Raw genomic sequence first — 21,720 nt, 5'->3', positions numbered from 1 at the left:
TCAGAATGCTCGGGGCACCTCGGAGTCACCCCAAGCCGGCAGTCACGGAGCTGAGGTGGGTCAGGACCCAGACGGTGGGTGCCGGGCTCTGGCAGGGCCCTGGGACGCAGGCAGGACCCTCATCCCACAGTACAGGACACACGCAGTAACCTTGGGCTCCTGTGGCTGGGGGTAGGGACAGCCTGGGTGCACCTCCGATCTCCCCAGCCTCACCCAGAAGCCCAGACTGCCCTAGTCCCTCTAGGGGAGATCGTGCCCACCCTGCCACCCCACACTTTGTCTGAGTCCTCGGTGAGATGGAAGGAGAAAGGCTGCCTGCCAGTCAGTGCCTGCAAGCACACGATTTATTCTATAAAGGAGTGGGCTGCCCAGCCCAGACACGGTGCGGCTCGGTGATGCCTCTGGCTGCCACTTCACTGAGGCTGGGAGATGAGACAGTGCCAGTTCCTGGCTCTGTGCCGGAGGCCTCGCTGGGCAGGCAGCCCCTGGGTAAAGTGCTGTGGAGGCTGCTGTGGGTGGACACTGGAGAGACTCTGCAGTCGGGTGGCTGCCCGCGGCGAGGGTCCATGAGTGGCCTTGCTGTCAAGGCAAAGCTGATGGTCCTGGAGGCACTGACCAGAGGCTTAGCGTCCAGGAGCGGGTGGGGACCGCAGGGCGAGTGAAGCTGGCTAGGGTCAGGCTGCAGTCCGCGGCCCGCAGGAGAATGCGCTGTGCACCGGAGCGACACTGTCCTGGGGGAGCCGGTGTCCCGGTCACTGTCCCTGCAGCTCATGTGTCCCCGGTGCCTGTTGGACTTGGTGTGTGGGTCAGGCTCGCCACCCCAGCACCGGACAGCCGGTCTCATCCCTGAGACCCTTCAAGGAAACACACGGACAACCCCTCCCCCAGGCGGGGCGGGGCCCTGGGCTCTTGCTCCGCGGTCTCCCAGAGGCAGACAGACCTCCAGCGCGGCCCTTCCCCAGCGCTGCCCGGACCAGCCGCGCTCCCCAGCCCCTTTCGGTGCCAGAGCGCTAGCGAGCGGCGTCGGAGGACGCTTCTCACTCCGAGCCACGCCCCACGAGCCCCGGTCCATTTCGGAGCAGCAAAGCCCGGCGACTGGCGGCGCCGCCCCAGGCCCTCGCCCCAGACTTAATCCCCGCCGCCCTGCGGGGCCCCGGGCGGCACCGGGGTCCTCTTGAGGTTCTTCCCGGCCGGGGCCCGGTTCGCGCCGCCGTCGGCCGGGCCGTCTGAGGCGTCGTCGGTGGGCCTCGCGCCTGCGGCCAGTGCGTTCATGGTGCCCAGTGCCCGCAGCAGGGCCGGGCCTCGAGGGACGCGGGGCTCGCGGCGGGCGGCGGGCGGAGGCGGCAGCAGCGCGCGCAGGGCGTCCAGCTCGGCCCGCAGCTCCGCGCGCAGCGCCTCCAGCCCCGCGCCCAGCTCGGCGCGCACGGCCGCCAGGCCCTCCTGCAGCCGCCGCTCGCTCACCTCCAGGACGCCCGCCGGGTAGGTGGCCCCGCCGCGCGGCTCGCCGCACACGGAGCACACGGAGCCGCGGCTGCGCTCCTCCGCCTGCTCCCCGGTCTCCGCCGCCCCCGCCGCGGCCCCCGCGCGCTCCACCAGCCGCAGCAGTCGGGGCGCCTCGGCCCGCGCCGCCGCCTCAGCCCGGAGCTGGCCCCGCAAGCGAGCCAGGCGGCCCGGGCCGCGGGCTTCCTCGGGGCCCGGCCCATTGGGCTGCGGCCCAGGGTCCCGCCGGCGGCCCACCGCGCGCCGTAGCGCCTCGCTGGCGCCGTAAGCGCTGCGCGCCTGGACCCATGGGCGCCGGGGCTCCGCCGCCATCCGCTTGGCTGCCGCCTCCACCGCCGCTTCTAGAGCCCGGCCGGGCCTGAGCCCCAGCCTGCAGCCTAGCGACCAGTGGGGCCCGGGCGACGCTCCGTGGAGAGGGCCCCGGGGGGACGGCTGTGGGAACGACCGTAAGCCTCGGGGGATCCGGCCTGGGGCCCGGGGAACCCCGGCAGGCCTGAAACCCAAGGAGCCAGGGGAACAGCGCCGCGGGTATAAGCGTGCAGGGCTTGCCCGCGAGGCCACGCTGCCAGTGGGTCCCCACAGGGGCCTGGACAGGCGCCAGGCAGAGGCGATGGGGACGTGGAGACCCCCAAAGCCACGCGGGGAACCGGGCTCACATCCTCTGCTCAAAGCCACCGTCTCGGCCCAGTCCGGGCAGGAAGGCAAGTGCGGTCCGGGCCCCCAGCCCCGCCCACTGGCCGAAGCCCCTCCTCCCACACCAGGTCCGGGCTCTATCTGGAACCCCCTCACTCCAGTGAACTGCCGCCCCAGCCTTCGAGCTCCGCAGGGTCCCTGGTGCGCTCTGCTGGGCCCCCGCCTGCGGGGGGGCTGCCGGAGGTCGCGCCATCTCTCGCTGTCTGTGCGCTGGTCCCATCCTCCTCCTCCTAGCGGCCCTCTCCACCCCCTAGGCCTTTGCGTCGCCTGCCTGGGGGGAACCCCAGGGCCCCCCTCTCCTGGCTGCCCCAACGCATCCTGCTGGGGGCAGGGCAACCTTCCTTGACCAGCTCCCCGCACCGGGTCTCTCGGGGCCCTCCCCCACGGCACCCTGGCAGTCACAGTGAAGCGGCTCTGTTCTGTTCGCCTCTATCCACAGCAGGGTCCCCAGCACGGCCCCGTGGTGCTGAGCGGGCTGGATGTCCTCAGATGGGGCCCTTGGCTGAATGCACCTGGGGCTGAGGGTGCCAGGTGGGGCTACCCGTGGCCAGCGGGCACCTCACGGCCCCTGCTGGCTCCCCATCCCTCACTTCCTCGCCACTGCGCCCCTCCATTCTCTGTTGCTGTGGCATCCCCACCATTCTGCCTGCCCACCCCTGGGCCACGGACAGGGCACCGTGGGCCCCGGGCCACGTTGTGCTCAGGCACCAAGGGACTCGTTAGGGCTGTGGGTGCCCTGGGGCCGCCCTGGCAAGTTGTGGGCGGGGAGGGCCTGGCGAGGACCCAGGCGGGACGCGGAAGGGAGATGGCAAGACAGCCGCTGGATCCTGTGTTCCCGCCGCCCCCAGGGACTCTCTGCAGCTCTGCGCTTGTGTGTGTCTGACTGGGGGTGCAGTCGACCCCATCCATGGGCAGCCCTGGGCCCAGGTCACCCTCTCATTCACTCATTGGCCCATCTGTTGGAGCCTGTCACCCTGGAAGGTACAGGGGGAGGGGAGAATCTTGCCCTGGGTCCGCCCCCCAGCCCCTTCTTCCTGCTGAGTCACCCCGCCCCCCGGGGACACCCAGCATCTGGCCCAGCTGCTCCCTGGAGCCTCGTTAACCATACCCCCCTAACCTCCTCTCCGTAATTAAAATAAGGCTGACACAGGAGCCCTGGATGGCGTCCCCAGGCCCGCCAAGCCCGGCTGGTGTGACCCAGGCCTTTGCCCTCTCAATCTCGCCCGTGGCACCCAGGAGGCCCTCAGATCCCCAGGAGGGGGCCGCAGGGAGGCCCTGAGGGTGTGAGCTGGCGTGGGGGAGACTCCAGGATTGCTGACCGGCAGGTGGGAATGTGAGAGCCGTGAGGGGCGAGGGTGGGCGGCCTGGGCCCTGGGCAGACAGAGGCCAGCGGATTGGGTGTGACAGGTGCCAAGACAGACGGGAGGAGAGGCCCTGGGGGACCCGTGGGTCCTGGGAGGTCGCAGAGGTGTCGGCCAAGGTGAACAGGCCAGGTGGTCAGCACAGCTCTGATCCCCAGAGGCTGTGTTCAGAGTCAGGAAGCCAGTTGTGCAGACCCTAGCCCGGGCTCCATAGGTGCAGGGCCAGGGTGAAGGCAAGGCCTGGGGCAAGGGGCGGGCCGGGGCGCCCAGAAGAGGCTGTGCCCACTGTTGTCTTCCCTGCGGGGGACAGAGCTCGGGGCGGGGGCCACACCCAGGCCTGCTCTCCAGTTCCTCCCAGGAGCTCCTCAGGGCGGGGCCTGCCCGGGGAAGGGGGGGTCCCTGCACCGAGGTGCTGACAGGCCCAGCTTGTGCCCCACTGCGTCCCCGGCCGAGTGCCAGGGCCAGGCCAGCCATGTCCGTGGGCAGCCACCAGCTCGGGTGTCCCCAGCCCGGCTCGGCCTCACTGGCCCTCCCACCGGGCCCGGCGGGCGAGTAGCTGCCCATTAGCTTGGAGCAGAGAGGGCTCTGGGGTTCTCCGTGCAGAGAGGGGGGCCGTCATGCCCTGGGATTTCCCTGTGGTCCGTCCCCCTCCTCACCGTGCTGTTTTCAGAGCGGCCACCCAGCCTGGAGGTTTTCTTTCCCGGGGTCCGAGGGTGCTCAGAAGCCAGGGGGGTGTCGCATGCTGGCAGAGTTCTGGTGGCCGGGGTGGGGGGGGCAGCCACGGGGCTGTAACGTCAAGGTCCTCAGGCCAGTATCTGAGGTGCAGGTGCCTCTGCTAGGAGGCAGAGAGGGGGTGCCTGAACGCTTCTCAGCAGAGCCGGTGTACGCGGTAAGGCAGGCGGTCCTGAAGCCGGCGGGGACACGGCACAGGGGCCCGAGGGGGACAGGACCTCTGAGCAGGGCACCCACCGTGGGGGGTGGTCTCTGAGCTGGTCTTGGAGGGCACAGTGTGGGCCGGGCTCTAGGCGGGGTTGGCACTCTCCATCTGGGAATTCTGGAGGGTGAGCAAGTGAGGCCGGCTGGGCGAGGTCTGGACCAAGGGCCCTCCAAGGAGGGAAGGCAAGGCTGTGGTGCCCTGCAGTACCCAGCGTGCAGATCGCGGGGCGGGGCCTCGGCAGGCTTAGCTGCAGGTCTGGCTCGACCCAGCACGCACACAGGAGGCCGCTTCATCCTGCCTCACAGGCCATGGGTGCTCCCTGGGGCCTGGCCTGTCTCTCCCACCCCCCACCCACGTCGGAGCCCAGGATGCCTGAGGCCCGAGGGCCGCCCCCTCCAAGACCAGCACCTCCTTTAAAGACAGGGTCAGAGGGGGAGTGACTTGCCCAGGGTCCCAGGGCAGGAACGGGGCTTCCTGTGGGGGCGGGACCCGGCCCAGTGTGCCTCGGAACGCCCCCTGCCCACCAGGCCCTGGGACTGGGCCCTGGCCTCCTGGAGGCCCTGGTTGCCCCGGCATCCCCTGGGAGCCGCCCTGGGTCAGCTGGCTCTACAGGGAGCAACTCACCACCCAGCGCTGACCTTGGCCGGCCTGGCCCTGGCGTCCGCGGCCCTCACTGTCTGGCCTGGAGTGGCTCTGACCTCGCCCCATGGCCGGGGGTCACCATCTGTCCCCATAGGATCTCCCCGCACCAACAGGCTGGCCGTGCCACTCCGCTCACGCCCTGTGGGCCGCCCCAGAGCCTCCACCGGGCCCACTGCTCCAGGCCTCTGCTTCGGCCCGACCCCTCGGGTGGGACGGTTGCACCGCCCCTCTGCCCGCACCCTCCAACCCAAGAGCTGCCCGCCCCCTGCACAAAGCCCAGGCTCGGTTCGGCCCGCCCCAGGGACTTGCCTGCCCGCTCCCCGTGCCAGGAGCGTCCTGCCCCCGGGCCGGTGTGAGCTGCCCCCGGAGCCTCAGGTCACGCCGCCCCCCAGGAAGGTGTGAAGAGGGGCCTCCGCGTGTTTCTGCCTGAGGAGCAAGGCCCGCTCGCGCCCGCGCCTCTTTGCTCTTCTCCCTTCCCTGCAGACAGCACCGCCCTCCTGCGCCCACCTGCTCGGAGCCTCCCCCCGGGAACCGACTCCAGCCCAGGCGGGCGGCCGAGGACTCGCCGCCGGCGGCACTGCGCGCCCCGAGGCGGCGCCACACCCCGCAGGGCGAGGGCCCGGACCCACACGACCACCGCGGCCTCTTCAGACGCCCGGGCGAGCTCCTCCATCGCGGGGAAGCCTGACGTCCTGGAGGCCCCGGCCTGCGCCCCGGGCCAGCCCCGGGCGCTCGGTCCTCCCGGAGCGGCCCCGCGCGCGCAGCACCCGGCCCCCACGGGGCGGCTCCCAGCCGGGCCCAGCGGCGGCGGAGCCCCAGAGCTCCCGGCCCCCCGGCGCGGGGTCTCCACGCGGACGGCCAGGCGGCCACGCCCCCCAGGCCCCATCAGAAGCGCGCGCTGCCCTCCCGATCCGGTGGCCCCGGGCAAGGCGCCCTGGAGCCGCGTCAGCCCCACTCAGAGGCCGTCCAGCCGGAACTCTCCACGCTCACGCGCCAGGGCGCACACGGACACACACCACACACACCCCACACCCCACACATGCACCCCACACACACCATATACAAACAACACAATGTCACACACAGAGACCGCAAGTACACACCGCACGCAGACACACACACCACACACACACACACCCCGCACATATAGCACACATCATGTACCACCACCCCCCCCCCCCCCCCCCCCCCCCCACCCCCCGCACATATAGCACACATCATGTACACACCACACACACACACACACACACACACACACCCAGATGCAGGTGATTTCCGCAGCCTAGGGGGAGAGAGGAGAAGGCAATGGCAGCCCACTCCAGTGCTCTTGCCTGGAAAATCCCATGGACGGAGGAGCCTGGTGGGCTGCAGTCCACGGGGTCGCTGAGAGTTGGACACGACTCAGTGACTTCACTTTCACTCTTCACTTTCATGCATTGGAGAAGGACATGGCAACGCACTCCAGTGTTCTTGCCTGGAGGATCCCAGGGACGGGGGAGCCTGGTGGGCTGCCGTCTATGGGGCCGCACAGAGTCGGACACGACTGACGCGACTCAGCAGCAGCGGCAGCAGGGGGAGGGGGGCGGGGCCGGGCGCAGCGTTCCTGGGCCCGTAACTACGCTTCCCAGAAGGCTGTGCGGCACGCACGTCAGCGGCTCCGGCCCCGCCGCCCGGGCGCGGCGCAAAGGCTCCTGGGAGTGCTGCGCGCTTCCCGCGCATGCGCGCACCCCGCAGCGCCGCGCGCGCGTTGCTTTGTGGCGGCCGCGCTCTCCGTGGGAGGCGGGTCGGCTCGGCGTTCTGCCCTTCGCGGGTCCGCCCGTCCGCCCCTCGCCTTTGTGCCACCCTCGCGACCCTCAGCTCGGGGCGGCCGAGCCCGAGCCCTGTCGGCCCGCGCGGACCCGGGAGGCGTGGCTGACGGGCTGGCGCGGCGCGCCATGGGGCGGGGGCGCCGCCGGACGCGCCCGGCGCCTGCGGAGCCCGCCTGACGCCGACCCGGGGCGCGCGGCCGACCCCGCGGGGCTGCGCGAGCGTCCCCGGCCCCAGCCGGGGCGGCCGTCGAGGGAGGGCGCCATGGACACCGCGGAGACCCGGGGGGCGGGTACGGTTGGCCCGTCCGCCGCGGGCCTGGGTTTGCACCGGGGAGGGCGGGCGGGGTTCGCGGAAGCGCCCCGGAGTCAGGCCGCCGCCGCCGCCTCGCGGTGGGCACGGGCACGGGGACGGCGGCGCGTTTCCTCCGTAAGTGGGGTGGCCGAGACGCCGGAGAGCAGGTTAGCCCCAGGTCCCTTCTGGCTGTGCCGAAGCTGGGGCTCGCCTCTGCCCGCCCTTGATTGTCCCTGTGCGGGGGTGCGCGGTGCCCCGTTGACTCATTCGTCCTTTCCAGAGCCTGCTCGTCCCCTCAGAGAGATTCCAGCAGACGCACTGCCTCAGGGTCTCCCGGAGGCCAGGCCCGAGGTGAGTGGCTGTCTTGTCTTTTCCTTGTTTTGAACATCTCGTTTTTTATGAGGAGGGTTGGCATCGTCCTTCCATCATCCAGGCCGTTGGTCATCCAGGGCCCCCGATCTGGGTGTCTGTGCTCCAGTCCTCAGGAGGCTCTGGGCCCGGGTGGTGGGGGGACAGGTCCGGTGACGCCCGAGTGCGCCCTCCAGGCGAGTGTCGCTTCCAGCCTGGCACAGCCCAGCCGCGGTCCGTCGCTCGGGACTGCTGTGTGCCCAGCACTGTGCCAGGAGCGCTCGGTGGCGGTTTTAGTGCCACACACACCTAGTGGGTCGCAGCTCCCGTGAGACCACTTGGCTCATCTCCACACACAGGCCCATGGGATGCTTGCTGCGGTTCATCCTTGTTTCGGGGCGTTTCCTGGGAGTAAGTTAGGTAGGAAGATGTGGAACAGCTGATGGGAGGGTTGGGTTGCAGCCCTGGGGGTCAGAGTGACGGTAGAGTGTGTGTCCTGATATGCTTTTTCTCTGTACCCAGTTCCTGACACAAGGCCTTCGTGGAAAAATGTGGAATTACGGAGGCTTTGGGGGCTCTGAAGGGAGTTGGCCTTGGGGCTGCTTTTGCAGCTGCTGCTGCTAAGTCACTACAGTCGCGTCCGACTCTGTGTGACCCCATAGATGGCAGCCCACCAGGCTCCCCCGTCCCTGGGATTCTCCAGGCAGGAGTACTGGAGTGGGGGGCCGTTGCCTTCTCCACTTCTGCAGCTGAGTGCAGCACAAATCACTCCTTTTACAGACTTTGGGTTTTTGCTCATCATTTTGTTCCACCACCTACCCCTGTCTGTCCTTCCCAGTGTTCAGAAAGGTGCAGTTGATAGAGACAGTATGGGTGAAAGGCTTGGAGAGTTGAGAGTCCTTTGTCATTTTTAGGACTTGGTAATTCTGTTAACCTGTCACTTGAAAGGTAGAAAATGACTGTAAAACACGTATGGTGAGACAGGCCCAGCTTCTGTAATGTTAGAATGTTCTGTAAAACACTCAGGAGACATGACGAGCACGTGAGATAGGTCCATGGTCCTTAGTGGGTCACAGACCCAAAAATCCTGTCAGAGGCATTTGCAGACGTATTTCAGGTCGCGCTGTGTCAGTCTTTAACTTCGTGGGTGTGATGATGGTACTGTGATTGTGTAGAGAACATCCATGATAAGTACAGGCTGAAGAATGTAGGCTGAGATATTCTGATGTCTGCAGCTAACCTTGAAATGGAGGAAAAAGCGGGGTGTGTTTTGAGAGTGCCACCTCGGAGGCACTCCCCTTCTTGTGCAGATGTTAATCCTGAAACACCAGCTTCCCAGGGCTTTGACTCCCTGGTCCTCTCTCTGAAGTGCTCTCCTCCCCCAGCAGTCTCGTGCTGTGGCGAGGGTTCTTCCCTGCTGGGACATCCCGCGTGGTCTGTTCTGACTCCTCTGCGGTTGCATTACCAAGTCTGCCTTTGATTCCACACCCTTTTGCTCCCTGCCCTGCAAAATGAAGACGCACCGGATGTGGGCAGGTAGGTTGGGAGTGTCCCATTGAGGCCTCAGCGTGGCTCCGATGCTGCTCTTGCCTGTGGCCACCCCCGCACTGAAGCCACGTGGCCGCTGAGAGCTCTGTTAGCAGCTTCGCGGTCTGAGATCTTGTTTCTGCCCCTTTCGCCTCCTCTCCGCCGGCACCGTCTCGCTTCTCCCCTGAGCACCTCGGGCTCAGCGTGCGTCCTCACCCCACCTTCTTGTCTCCCTGAAGTCCATCAGGCTTGTTGCTGTGCAGTCGCTGAGACACATCCTACTCAGCAACCCCGTGGACCGCAGCACGCCAGCCTCTCCTGTGCCTCACCGTCTCCTGGAGTGTGCTTAGATTCATGTCCACTGAGTCGGTGATGCCATCCAACCATCTCATCCTCTGTCGTCCCCTTCTCCTGCTTTCAATCTCTCCCAGCCTCAGGGTCTTTTCCAGTGAGTCAGTTCTTTGCATCAGGTGACCAAAGTAGTGGAGCTTCAGCTTTAGCATCAGTCCTTCCAACGAATATTCAGGGTTGGAGTCCTCACCACCACAGTTCAAAAGCATCAGTCCTTCTGTGCTCAGCCTTCTTAATGCTCAGCTCTCACATCCACACATGACTACTGGAAAAACCATAACTTTGATTACGCGGACCTTCGTCAGCAAAGTAACGTCTCTGCTTTTTAATACACTGCCTAGGCTGGCCATAGCTTTTCTTCCAAGGAGCAACTGTCTTTTGATTTCATGGCTGCAGTCACCATCTGCAGTGATTTTGGAGCCCCCCAAATAAAGTCTGACACTGTTTCCACTGTTTCCCCATCTATTTCCCGTGAAGTCATGGGACTGGATGCCGTGATCTTAGTTTTTTGAATCTTGAGTTTTAAACCAGCTTTTTCACTCCTCTTTCAACTTCATCAAGAGGTTCTTTAGTTCCTCTTTGTTTCCTGCCAATAGAGTTATCATCTGCATATCTGAGATTGTTGCTATTTCTGCCAGCAGTCTGGATACCAGCTTGAGATCCATCTAGCCCAGCATTCCTCACAATGTCCTCTGCATGTAAGCTAAATAAGCAGGGTGAAAATATACACCCTTGCTGCTCTCCCTTTCCAACTTTGAACCAGTCCATTGCTCCATGTAAGGTTCTGACTGTTGCTTCTTGACCTGCATACAGGTTTCTCAGGAGAGACCACCTGAGGTGGTCTGGCATTTCCATCTGTTTAAGATTTTCCATAGTTTGCTGTGATCCACACAGTCACAGGCATTAGCGTCGTCAGTGAAGCAGGAGCAGGTGTTTTTGGACTCTTGCTTTTTCTGTGGTCCAGTGAAGTTGGCAGTTTGATCTCTGATTCCTCTGCCTTTTCTAAACTGAGCTTGTACATCTGGAGGTTCTCGGTTCACATACTGTTGAAGCCTGCCTTGAAGGATTTTGACAATTACCTTGCTAGCTTGTGAAAGGAGTGCAATTGTGCGGTAGTTTGAACATTCTTGGACATTGCCCTGCTTTAGGATTGGAATGATAACTGACCTTTTCCAGTCCTGTGGCCACTGCTCACTTCTCCGAAGTTGCTGACATAGCGAGTGCGCAGCAGCGTCTCTCAGGATCTGAAGTAGCTCGGCTGGAGTTGCGTCACCTCCTCGAGTCTGCAGCGATGCTTCCCGAGGCCCCGCGCGCTGGGCCGTCTGGCACTGGGTGAGTGCGCACGCCGCCGTGGACGGCCCGGCCATGGAGTACTGTCTGTGCAGTTCCGGGCAGCGCTGCCCCCGCGTGACCTCTTCCGCGTCTCCTAGAGCCTTGCTGGTTCTGTCCGTTATTGTGCCTGTTTTTGCATGAAATCAGTTCAGACGCTCAGTCCTGTCCTACTCTTTGCGACCCCATGGACTGCAGCACGCCCAGCCTCCCTGTCCGTCACCAACTCCCGGAGCTTACTCAAACTCCATTGAGTCGGTGATGCCATCCAGCCATCTCATTCTCTGTCGTCCCTTTCTCCTCCCGTCTTAAATCTTTCCCAGCATCAGGGTCTTTTCCAAGAAGTGAGTTCTTCACATCAGGTGGCCAAAGTATTGGAGTTTCAACTTCAGCATCCGTCCTTCCAGTGAATATTCAGGACTGATTTCCTTTAGGGTGAGCTGGTTGGAACATTCCGTGAAATGTTCCCTTGGTATCTCTAATATTCTTAAAGAGATCTCTAGTTTTTCCAAAGTATCAGAGCTTCAATATCAGTCCTTATAATGAATATTCAGGGTTGATTTCCTTTACGAGTGACTGGTTGGATCTCCTTGCAGTCCATGGGGCTCTCGAGTCTTCTCCAACACCACGGTTGAAAGCACTGATTCTTTGGCGGGCCGCCTTCTTGGTCAGACTTCCTGAGGTATGATTATACACAGGAAGAGTGCTCCAATTTTATGCATGTGGGACTTGGTGAGTTTGGCACATGCATGCCGCTGTGTGAGCACCACAGCCAGGACAGCACTTCCGCATCACCCAGAAAGTCCCTTCATGCCCCTTTTCAGTCCATCTTCCCCACCTGTCCACTTGGCAACCAAAATAATTTTGCCTTTTGGAGAATGTCACATGGAATTACATATGTGATTTTTAAAAATACTTCTTTATTTGCACCAGGTCTTTGCTTGTGGCATGCAGACTCGTGGCACGTGGGATCTAGCTCCCGACCAGGGACCGAGCGCAGAGTCTCAGCCGCTGGGCCACCAGGGACGCCCCATGCATGTGATTCTGCTTCTGATCTGTGTCACTCAGCGTGATGCTCTTACGTCCGTGTCCTGACGTGCGTCAGCAGCCTGCTCCTTTTGACTGCTGAATGAGACCCCACCCGCTTTAGGCTGCTGGGCTGCCCTGTGGAGATGCCACGGGTTTGGTGGCTCAGGCAGCAGACGTGCCGTGTCCCCTGGTTCTGGAGGCCAGAAGTCTGAGGCCAGGGTGTTGGTGGGTTCTTCTGAGCTGCTCTCCTTGGTCTGTGGACGGTGCTTCTCCTCACGCGTCCTTCCCTCTGTACGCGTCTGTGTCCGAGTTTCATTTCCTTATCACGACGCTAGTCTTACTCAGGGCCCATTCTAATAACCTCTTTAAAGACCCCATCTTCAGCTCGAGTCACATTCCAACATTGGAGCTTAGGGCTCCAACAAACTAATCTCCACGCATAACACCATCGTATATGTGCCCCACCGTTGGTTTATCTGCTCACCAGCTCATGAATGGTCAGGGGCTGAGTCCAGGTTTGGGCTGTTACCGTAAGCCTGCTATGAATATCGGCGCCCTGGTCACAGGTGTGCTTTCTCTCTGGCGTGAGGGCCCGGCAGTGGGATGGTTGGGTCCCGCAGCGAGGGGGACCGTCATGCAAAGAGCCCTCCGTTGCTCTCGTGGGCTGTTCTCTGTGGATTCTCTTTCCTCTCCACTGACTTCTGACTCTTTCTTTCCTTCACCTTCTTGCCTTTGCTATTTCTTTCTTTCACTTTCTTCAAGTTGAAACTTAAGTATTGTTTTGATACCTGTTCTCACATAGGATTCACTGCTATAAAGTTCATTCTAAGTCCTTTTTAGGTTTAAGCTGAACATTTTGATATGTTTTATTTTCCTGTTTCAGTTCAAAGAAGTTTCTACAATTTTTTGGTGATTTCTTCTTCAGCTGCGTATTATTTCACTTCAGTTCAGTCGCTCAGTCGTGTCCGACTCTTTGCAGCCCCATGAATCGCAGCACGCCAGGCCTCTGTCCATCACCAGCTCCTGGAGTTCACTCAGACTCACATCCATCGAGTCGGCGATGCCATCCAGCCATCTCATCCTCTGTCATCCCCTTCTCCTCCTGCCCCCAATGCCTCCCAGCAACAGAGTCTTTTCCAATGAGTCAACTCTTCGCATGAGGTGGCCAAAGTACTGCAGTTTCAGCTTTCGCATCTTTCCTTCCAAAGAAATCCCAGGGCTGATCTCCTTCAGAATGGACTGGTTGGATCTCCTTGCAGTCCAAGGGACTCTCAAGAGTCTTCTCCAACACCACAGTTCAAAAGCATCAATTCTTCGGCGCTCAGCCTTCTTCACAGTCCAACTCTCACATCCATACATGACCACAGGAAAAACCATAGCCTTGACTAGACGGACCTTAGTCGGCAAAGTAATGTCTCTGCTTTTGATGTGCTATCTAGGTTGGTCATAACTTTCTTTCCAAGGAGTAAGCGTCTTTTAATTTCATGGCTGCAGTCACCATCTGCAGTGATTTTGGAGCCCCCAAAATGAAGTCTGACACTGTTTCCACTGTTTCCCCATCTATTTCCCATGAAGTGATGGGGCCGGATGCCATGATCTTAATTTTCTGAATGTTGAGCTTTAAGCCAACTTTTTCGCTCTCCTCTTTCACTTTCATCAAGAGGCTTTTTAGTTCCTCTTCACTTTCTGCCATAAGGGTGGTGTCATCTGCATATCTGAGGTTATTGATGTTTCTCCCGGCAGTCTTGATTCCAGCTTGTGCTTTATCCAGTCCAGCATTTCTCATGATATACTCTGCATAGAAGTTAAATAAGCAGGGTGACAATATACAGCCTTGACGCACTCCTTTTCCTATTAAGAACCAGTCTGTTGTTCCATGTCCAGTTCTAACTGTTGCTCCCTGACCTGCATACAGATTTCTCAAGAGGCAGGTCAGGTGGTCTGGTATTCCCATCTCTTTCAGAATTTTCCACAGTTTATTGTGATCCACACAGTCAAAGGCTTTGGCATAGTCAATAAAGCAGAAATAGATGTTTTTCTGGAACTCTCTTGCTTTTTCCATGATCCAGCAGATGTTGGCAATTTGATCTCTGGTTCCTCTGCCTTTTCTAAAACCAGCTTGAACATCAGGGAGTTCACGGTTCACGTATTGCTGAAGCCTGGCTTGGAGAATTTTGAGCATTACTTTACTAGCGTGTGAGATGAGTGCAATTGTGTGGTAGTTTGAGCATTCTTTGGCATTGCCTTTCTTTGGGATTGGAATGAAAACTGACCATTTCCAGTCCTGTGGCCACTGCTGAGTTTTCCAAATTTGCTGGCATATTGAGTGCAGCACTTTCATAGCATCATCTTTCAGGGTTTGAAACAGCTCCACTGGAATTCCATCACCTCCACGAGCTTTGTTCGTAGTGATGCTTTCTAAGGCCCACTTGACTTCACATTCCAGGATGTCTGGCTCTAGATGAGTGATCACACCATCGTGATTATCCGGGTCGTGAAGCTCTTTTTTGTACAGTTCTTCTGTGTATTCTTGCCACCTCTTCTTAATATCTTCTGCTTCTGTTAGGTCCAGACCATTTCTGTCCTTTATCGAGCCCATCTTTGCATGAAATGTTCCCTTGGTATCTCTAATTTTCTTGAAGAGATCTCTAGTCTTTCCCATTCTGTTGTTTTCCTCTATTTCTTTGCACTGATCGCTGAAGAAGGCTTTCTTATCTCTTCTTGCTCTTCTTTGGAACTCTGCATTGAGATGCTTATATCTTTCCTTTTCTCCTTTGCTTTTCGCTTCTCTTTTCACAGCTGTTTGTAAGGTCTCCCCAGACAGCCATTTTGCGTTTTTGCATTTCTTTTCCATGGGGATGGTCTTGATCCCTGTCTCCTGTACAGTGTCATGAACCTCATTCCATAGTTCATCAGGCACTCTGTCTATCAGATCTAGGCCCTTAAATCTATTTCTCACTTCCGCTCTATAATCATAAGGGATGTGATTTAGGTCATACCTGAATGGTCTAGTGGGTTTCCCTACTTTCTTCAATTTGAGTCTGAATTTGTTAATAAGGAGTTCATTATCTGAGCCACAGTCAGCTCCTGGTCTTGTTTTTGCTGACTGTATAGAGCTTCTCCATCTTTGGCTGCAAAGAATATAATCAATCTGATTTCGGTGTTGACCATCTGGTGATGTCCAGGTGTAGAGTCTTCTCTTGTGTTGTTGGAAGGGGTGTTTGCTATGACCAGTGCATTTTCTTGGCAAAACTCTGTTAGTCTTTGCCCTGCTTCATTCCGCATTCCAAGGCCAAATTTGCCTGTTACTCCAGGTGTTTCTTGACTTCCTACTTTTGCATTCCAGTCCCCTAGAATGAAAAGGACATCTTTTTTGGGGTATTAGTTCTAAAAGGTCTTGTAGGTCTTCATAAAACCGTTCAACTTCAGTTTCTTCAGCGTTACTAGTTGGGGCATAGACTGGGATAACTGTGATATTGAATGGTTTGCCTTGGAGACGAACAGAGATCATTCTGTCGTTTTTGAGATTGCATCCAAGTACTGCATTTTGGACTCTTGTTGACCATGATGGCTACTCCATTTCTTCTGAGGGATTCCTGCCCGCAGTAGTAGATACAATGGTCATCTGAGTTAAATTCACCCATTCCAGTCCATTTTAGTTCCCTGATTCCTAGAATGTCGACGTTCACCCTTGCCATCTCTTGTTTGAGAATGGAATGGCAAGCCACTTCAGTATTCTTGCCTTGAGAACCCCATGAACAGTATGAAAAGGCAAAATGATAGGGTACCAAAAGAGGAGCTCCCCAGGTCGTCAGGTGCCCAATATGCTACTGGAGGTCAGTGGAGAATAGCTCCGTGTCATTTCGGAGTCTGTCAGTGCTGAGTAGGCGGAGGAGTCTCAGGTGTCTTCTGTTGTCTCTGATTCTGCTGCAGTCAGAGAGGGAACTGTGTGGTTTGAAGCCTTTCAGATTCACCGAGGCTACTTTGTCACCCCACGTGTGGTTCATCTTGGTAAGCGTTCTGTGTGCACTTGAGAAGAACGCGTCTCTGCTTTTGCTGGCTAGAGTGCTTTGTGAATGCCAAGTCGACACTGAGTCGTCGTGTTCTTCGGGTGTTCTGTGTTCTGACACTTTCTGCTTGAATATTGTGTCGGTTACAGGAAGATTGTGGTAAGATCATCTGTGTAACTGTGGGTTTGTCTGCTTCTGTTTTCTTTTTTTAACTTTTTTAGTGTGCTGGGTACTTGTCGCTGCACGCGCCTGTCTCTGGTGGTGGCGGGTGAGGGTTGCTCTCGAGCTGTGGAGTGTGGGCCCTAGCGGAGAAGACACTGGCAACCCACTCCGGTGCTCTTGCCTGGAGAACCCCAGGGACCGGGGAGCCTGGTGGGCGGCCGTCTGTGGGGTCGCACGGGGTCGGACACGACTGACGCGGCTCAGCAGCAGCAGCAGGGCCTGGGTGCGCAGGCTTCTTGGCTGCTGCCCACGAGCTCAGTTGCTCCGTGGCACGTGGGGTCTTCCTAGATCGAGGCCTGGCAGCAGTCATTGCCGGGCGCCACCAGGAGCCTGTCTTCAGTCCTGTCGGGCTTTGTTCTGTGTGCCCTGAGGCTCTGTTGACAGGTCCAGCTTTGTCTGCGACTCCTGTGAGCTCTTCCTGAGTTGATCCTGTAGTGAGATCACTGCAGAGTCACGTGACCATGCTTTATCTCTGGCGTCCCTTGCTCTGAAGTCTTTGCTGCTGACACAGCCGCCTCAGCTTCCACCCACCGGCAGCGCGCACTGCCTCTGTCCCGCCCCCTTTCAGGCTGTCCTGGTCTCTGTGTGTGCCCGGCACCGTCCCGGCGCGGCTGGGCTCTGCTGCTCCGCTGCACTCTGGCGGCCCCCCAGCTCCCGGGCTGTCCGGGTCGTTCGTGTCCCCCCAGCTCCCGGGCTGTCTGGTCGTTCGTGTCCCCCAGCTCCCGGGCTGTCTGGGCCGCTCGCGCCCCCCGTTCCCCGCCCCCCCGCCCCCCCCCCGGCTGTCCGGGTCGTTCGTCCCCCCAGCTCCCGGCTGCTCGGGCCGCTCGCGTCCCCCGTTTCCCGGGCTGTCCGGGCCGCTCGTGCCCCTCGGTTGTTGCTGGGGTTGAGCGTGTAGTTGCCCTTGCGTTTTGTCTTCTCTCCATCTTGTATCCTTTTTATTCTGTTTCGCCCTTAACCCCTTCTTTTGAGGTAAACAAGTTCTGCTTTACCGTAATTCTGGTTTTATTGGCTCTCCCTTTGGGCCGCTTGGTTGGATCTGGACGGAGTGGGCGTCTGAAGCCTCTGCTGCAGCGCACTCGCTGCGCGGCGCTGCTGGTCTGCTGTCGAGCAGTCGGCCAGGCGTGCCTACGCAGCCCCCCTTGGGCTCCCTCCCCGTCCAGCTCGCCTTAGAGCACGCAGCGGCGTGCCGTGAGCTGCAGCGTAGGCTATCCTCACTTAGGTTCGCACGTAGCAGCGTGTGCGCGTCAGCCCCCGTCTCCCCCTCCGCCCCGCCTTCTCCCCTTTGGCGTCTGAGTGAGTGCTGGGCCTAACTCCTTCCGTGCTCTCGGATGTGGGGAAATTCCTTCGTGTGCAGTTGGATCTTTCTGAGACTTTTAGGTTTCGGTGTGAGCCTGGAGAACCCTTTAATCTCCGGCTAATCTTGCCCAGAACACCGGGGTTCAGGACCAGAGTCACGCGGAGTCAGTCACTGGGCCTTGCCGGATGCTCGGAGCTGGGATGACCGAAGGGGGCACCGCAGAGCAGGGGCCGGCGTTGGGGGAGGGCAGGAGCAGGTTAGGGCAGGGACGGGGCCCAGGGAGAGCAGGCGCCCTGGCGGGAAGAAGTGGGGGGCAAGCAGGAAGGACGGGGGGGGGGTCCCGTCAGCCCTCAGGGCGCAGTGCGGCGCCTGTCTGGGGCCGGGGCCGTTTTTTGTCTACAGCGCAGCCTTTCGGCCACACTCAGGACGGCTCCCGAGGTCTCCGATGCTGAGCTCCTCCATCACCCAGGATCACAGGTGGGTGAGAGAGAAAGAACACGTGTGTCCTTCCAGGAGCCCGTGACTTTCAAGGACGTGGCCGTGGACTTCTCCCAGGAGGAGTGGGGCCAGCTGGGCTCCCCCCAGCGGGCCCTGTACCGGGACGTGATGCTGGAAAACTACCAGAACCTTCTCTCCCTGGGTAAGATGTCGCCCAAGGTGAGGGGGCCAGGTCCGGCATCTCTCCTCGGGGCTGGGCCTGGCAGGCCTCCTGTGTCGCCATCGGCATCACTGCCTGCAGGTGGGACCTGGAGGAGGGGGGTGGTGGACAGGCCCGGCGACCCCAGCCTGCCCTGGAGGGGGCGTCAGTCTCTCTGGGGTCCTCAGACCCGCAGGTCAGCGTGGGTTCCTCGTCTGAGCCCCCTTCCTCAGCGCTGGCACACCCAGCGCCCAGAGCCACGCTGCTTCCTCCCCGCGCAGGGCCTCCGGTCTGCAAGCCGGACGTCATCTCCCACCTGGAGCGAGGCGAGGAGCCATGGCGGGCTCCCAGAGACGGGCCTGCGGGGCCCGGTCCAGGTGAGCGGGGCGCGGGGGCGGAGCCCCTCCTCGCCGCCCCTGCGGCCCGCTGCTCCCTCTGCGCCTGCTCAGCCCGTCTGCCGCCCCGCCGCGAGCACACATTGAGCACCGACTGTGTGCCAGCACTCGTGCTGGGGGCACAGTGACCAGGACGGATACAGCCGGTTGCCTTGAGCCGGAGGGAGACCGGAGCATCTGCACGTGGGGTGTTCACACGTGGGCGGTCAGTGTGGACTCGGCCCCCAGGGACGACGCCACCCGCTGCCCGGCTCCTTACAGAGCGGCCTGGCTTCTGCCAGACTCCGGCCGCCCCGCCTCCGCCCCGCCTCCGCCCCGCCTCCGCCCCGCCTCCATGCACGCCGCCCCCCCCCTGCCCGCCGCCCTGCCCCTGCACCGGCGTCCCTCCGGGCACCTGCGCTCTTGGCACGCCCCGCCCTGAGCCCTGGCGCTGCCCCCCCGCATGCTCTCAGGGTGGCCGCTCCCTTCCTTCCTAGAACCAGGACGGGAGCCCGGGCCTGAGGCGGAGGAGACGCTTGTTTACAAGGAAGAGCCGCCCTGGGAGCCGATCGCGGAAGGGCTGGCGAGGACTGGTGTGCACAACCCTGGGTTCGGCAACGGGTGTACCTGGGGGGGCCCGGCGACTGCTCTGACCCGAGGCGAAGCCGCCTACGCTAGTGGTGGGTCCGCCGAGGAGCGCCGGCGAGGCCGCTGTGAGTCCAAGGAGGCACTTGGCTTGCAGAGCGCCCTGCCGGCCCAGCCCGCCTTCCCTCAGAAGGCGCCTCCCCGGAAGGCCAGCCGGGGAGAGTGCGGTCCACCGGGGCCGGAAGCCGGCGCCGGAGCCAGGGAGCGGGGAGCGGCCCGTTCGCCTGCGGCGAGTGCGGCCAGGCCTTCAGCTGGAGCGCAAACCTGCTGGAGCACCGGCGCGCGCACACCGGCGAGAAGCCCTTCCTGTGCGGCCAGTGCGGCAAGGCCTTCAGCTGCCGCTCGTCCCTCAACGTGCACCGGCGCGTGCACACGGGCGAGCGGCCCTACAAGTGCGGCCAGTGCGGCAAGGCCTTCAGCTGCAGCTCGCTGCTGGGCATGCACCTGCGCGTGCACACGGGCGAGCGGCCCTACCGCTGCGGCGAGTGCGGCAAGGCCTTCAACCAGCGGACGCACCTCACGCGCCACCACCGCGTGCACACGGGCGAGAAGCCCTTCCGCTGCGCCGCGTGCGGCCGGGCCTTCGCCTGCCATTCGTCGCTGACGGCGCACGAGAAGCTGCACAGCGGCGACAAGCCCTTCCGCTGCGGCGACTGCCCGAAGGCCTTCAGCAGCCGCTCGCGCCTGACGCTGCACCGGCGCGCGCACACGGGCGAGAAGCCCTTCCGCTGCGGCCAGTGCGCCAAGGCCTTCAGCTGCCACTCGTACCTGGCGGTGCACCAGCGCGTGCACAGCGGCGAGCGGCCCTTCCGCTGCGACGAGTGCGGCAAGGCCTTCAGCTCCCACTCGTACCTGGTCGTGCACCGGCGCGTGCACACGGGCGAGAAGCCCTTCGACTGCGGCCGCTGCTGGAAGGCCTTCAGCTGCCACTCGTCGCTCATCGTGCACCAGCGCGTGCACACGGGCGAGAAGCCCTACCGGTGCGGCCGCTGCGGCCGGGCCTTCAGCCAGAACCACTGTCTCATCAAACATCAGAAGACGCACTCGGCCGAGAAGGCCTTCAAGTGCCACGAGTGCGGCGAGGTGTTCGGCTGGAGCGCGCCCCTGGCGGAGCACCGCAGGCTCCACGGCGGCGAGAAGCCCTTCGCCGTCCAGTTGGACCAGCGCTTGCTGAGCCCCTGTTACGTGCCTGGCGGCCTGCTGGGCGCGGGAGCCTCGGGCGGGGGCGGCGTGGGCCCGATCGATGCCCTGGACGTGGCCGAGCTCCTGGGTGTGGCCCCGCCCTCGAGCAGCAGGAGTTTCCCCCTGGGGAGCAACCCCGGAAATTAACGTGTGTGTGACACACCCACCTGAAACACGCCTAGAGGTCGTGGGCTGCCGAAGAGGGAGCTGGTGGGAGAGCGCCGAGGGCATCCTGTCCTCCCGCTGATGTTCAGAAGGCGGGGAGGGGCGCTCTTCTCAGGTGAGGGGGGACCCTGTCCTCAAGTGCTTGGACAGCTGCCTCCTTGATTGCCATCCCGAGTTTCTTCTGTAAACTCTTTTAACATGATAATTAAAGGGGAGAGAAAACAGAATTACAGACAGTATTACTTCTAAGTGAACACACTGCTGCGGGAGGGGAGAGTAGGCTCCGATGGTGGGCCTTTGGGAAGAAGCAAGTTCCCTGGACTCGCCACACTCAGCGCGTTAGTGGCCGTGCAGCCCAGCGTCCCGTCTGGCCACCCCGTCCATGGCGGAAGCAGGCTTTCTACCCCAGCTGGTGAGGCCACCTGCGGGGCTGCTGCGGACCGCACGGCACTCAGCCCCTGAGAGGAGGCGCACCTGGTGGCCCCGGAGACGGGGAGAGGTGGTGTCCCTCTGGGACTCGGCCATCCCGCTCAGTTTAGAGCAGAGACCAGCTGCCGGCTCACGTCTGTACAGAGCGCCTGAGTCTTATCTCACACTTTCATCAAAGTATGTATGGAGGCTGAATGACCAGTTTCAGAAAATAGGAATTGAGGGAAGCGATACCCGTGATTCTCAATAAAGCTGCATTTTGCACCTTGGTGCGCCACCTTCTGCTTTCTGATGGCGCGTCTTCACGTTTCTGCAAACACGGGGTGCGCGGCCTGTCATTTCGGCCCCCAGTGTCCTCACCGCATGGCCGGCGTCTCCAGCAGAGCCTGCTGTCTTTGGAGCTGAGGTTCTGGGTAGGGCGGGCTGTCCTGTTAGCTGTTCCGTTGGACGCGAAAGTTACTTTCAAGCTGTCGCTATTATAAGCCACCCTTCATACGCCATCTTTCTGCGTTCTTCTTCAACACGGCCCGACGGTAGACTGCTAGAGGTGAGTCTGCGATAAAGGAAATGCACCAGGTGCTGCGTCACTCCAGTGTGGTTTTGGTTGTGTGAGAACAAGGTGATGCTGAGAGCCGGCGGCACTGGCCGGGCGCCACCCGCTCCTGGAGGCTCCGGCTGGTCTGGCCGGGCTGGCTTCTGGGCCCGCGGCGCCGACCCACTGCTCCTCCAGCGTCCCTGAGGCTGGCTGCAAGCCCTTCCCTGCGGCAAACGGAAGCTCTGACAACTTCATTGGCAAAAAACAAGTAGAATCTAGCTTCGACTGTTACCATACTTCTTAGTTTAAAAGAAACTCACATACAAATTAGCATATACACACACTGCTACTGCCTGCCCGGTGGGGCTGCTGGCGCGCTCAGCCGACGGCAGCACCTTGCCGCTCCG

The 21,720-nt window shown here is 61.2% G+C and overlaps 1 protein-coding gene across 1 annotated transcript; it reads left to right on the top strand.

The window, feature by feature from the left end:
- The first annotated feature begins 6,835 nt into the window (after positions 1–6,835).
- On the top strand, positions 6,836–21,046 carry ZNF74 (zinc finger protein 74). The gene is given in 6 exon segments (XM_018044864.1): positions 6,836–7,231; positions 7,514–7,584; positions 17,860–17,986; positions 18,265–18,360; positions 18,855–19,118; positions 19,121–21,046. Coding segments are annotated over 6 exon segments (1,797 nt in total). The 5' UTR covers positions 6,836–7,203; the 3' UTR covers positions 20,332–21,046.
- Positions 21,047–21,720: the final 674 nt, after the last annotated feature.

The sequence above is a fragment of the Capra hircus genome, unplaced genomic scaffold (genome assembly GCF_001704415.2).
Source record: "Capra hircus breed San Clemente unplaced genomic scaffold, ASM170441v1, whole genome shotgun sequence".
In the NCBI taxonomy this organism is placed as follows: domain Eukaryota; kingdom Metazoa; phylum Chordata; class Mammalia; order Artiodactyla; family Bovidae; genus Capra; species Capra hircus.
The sequence above is the reverse complement of the archived record's forward strand: the minus strand, read 5'-3'. Positions and strand labels throughout refer to the sequence as shown.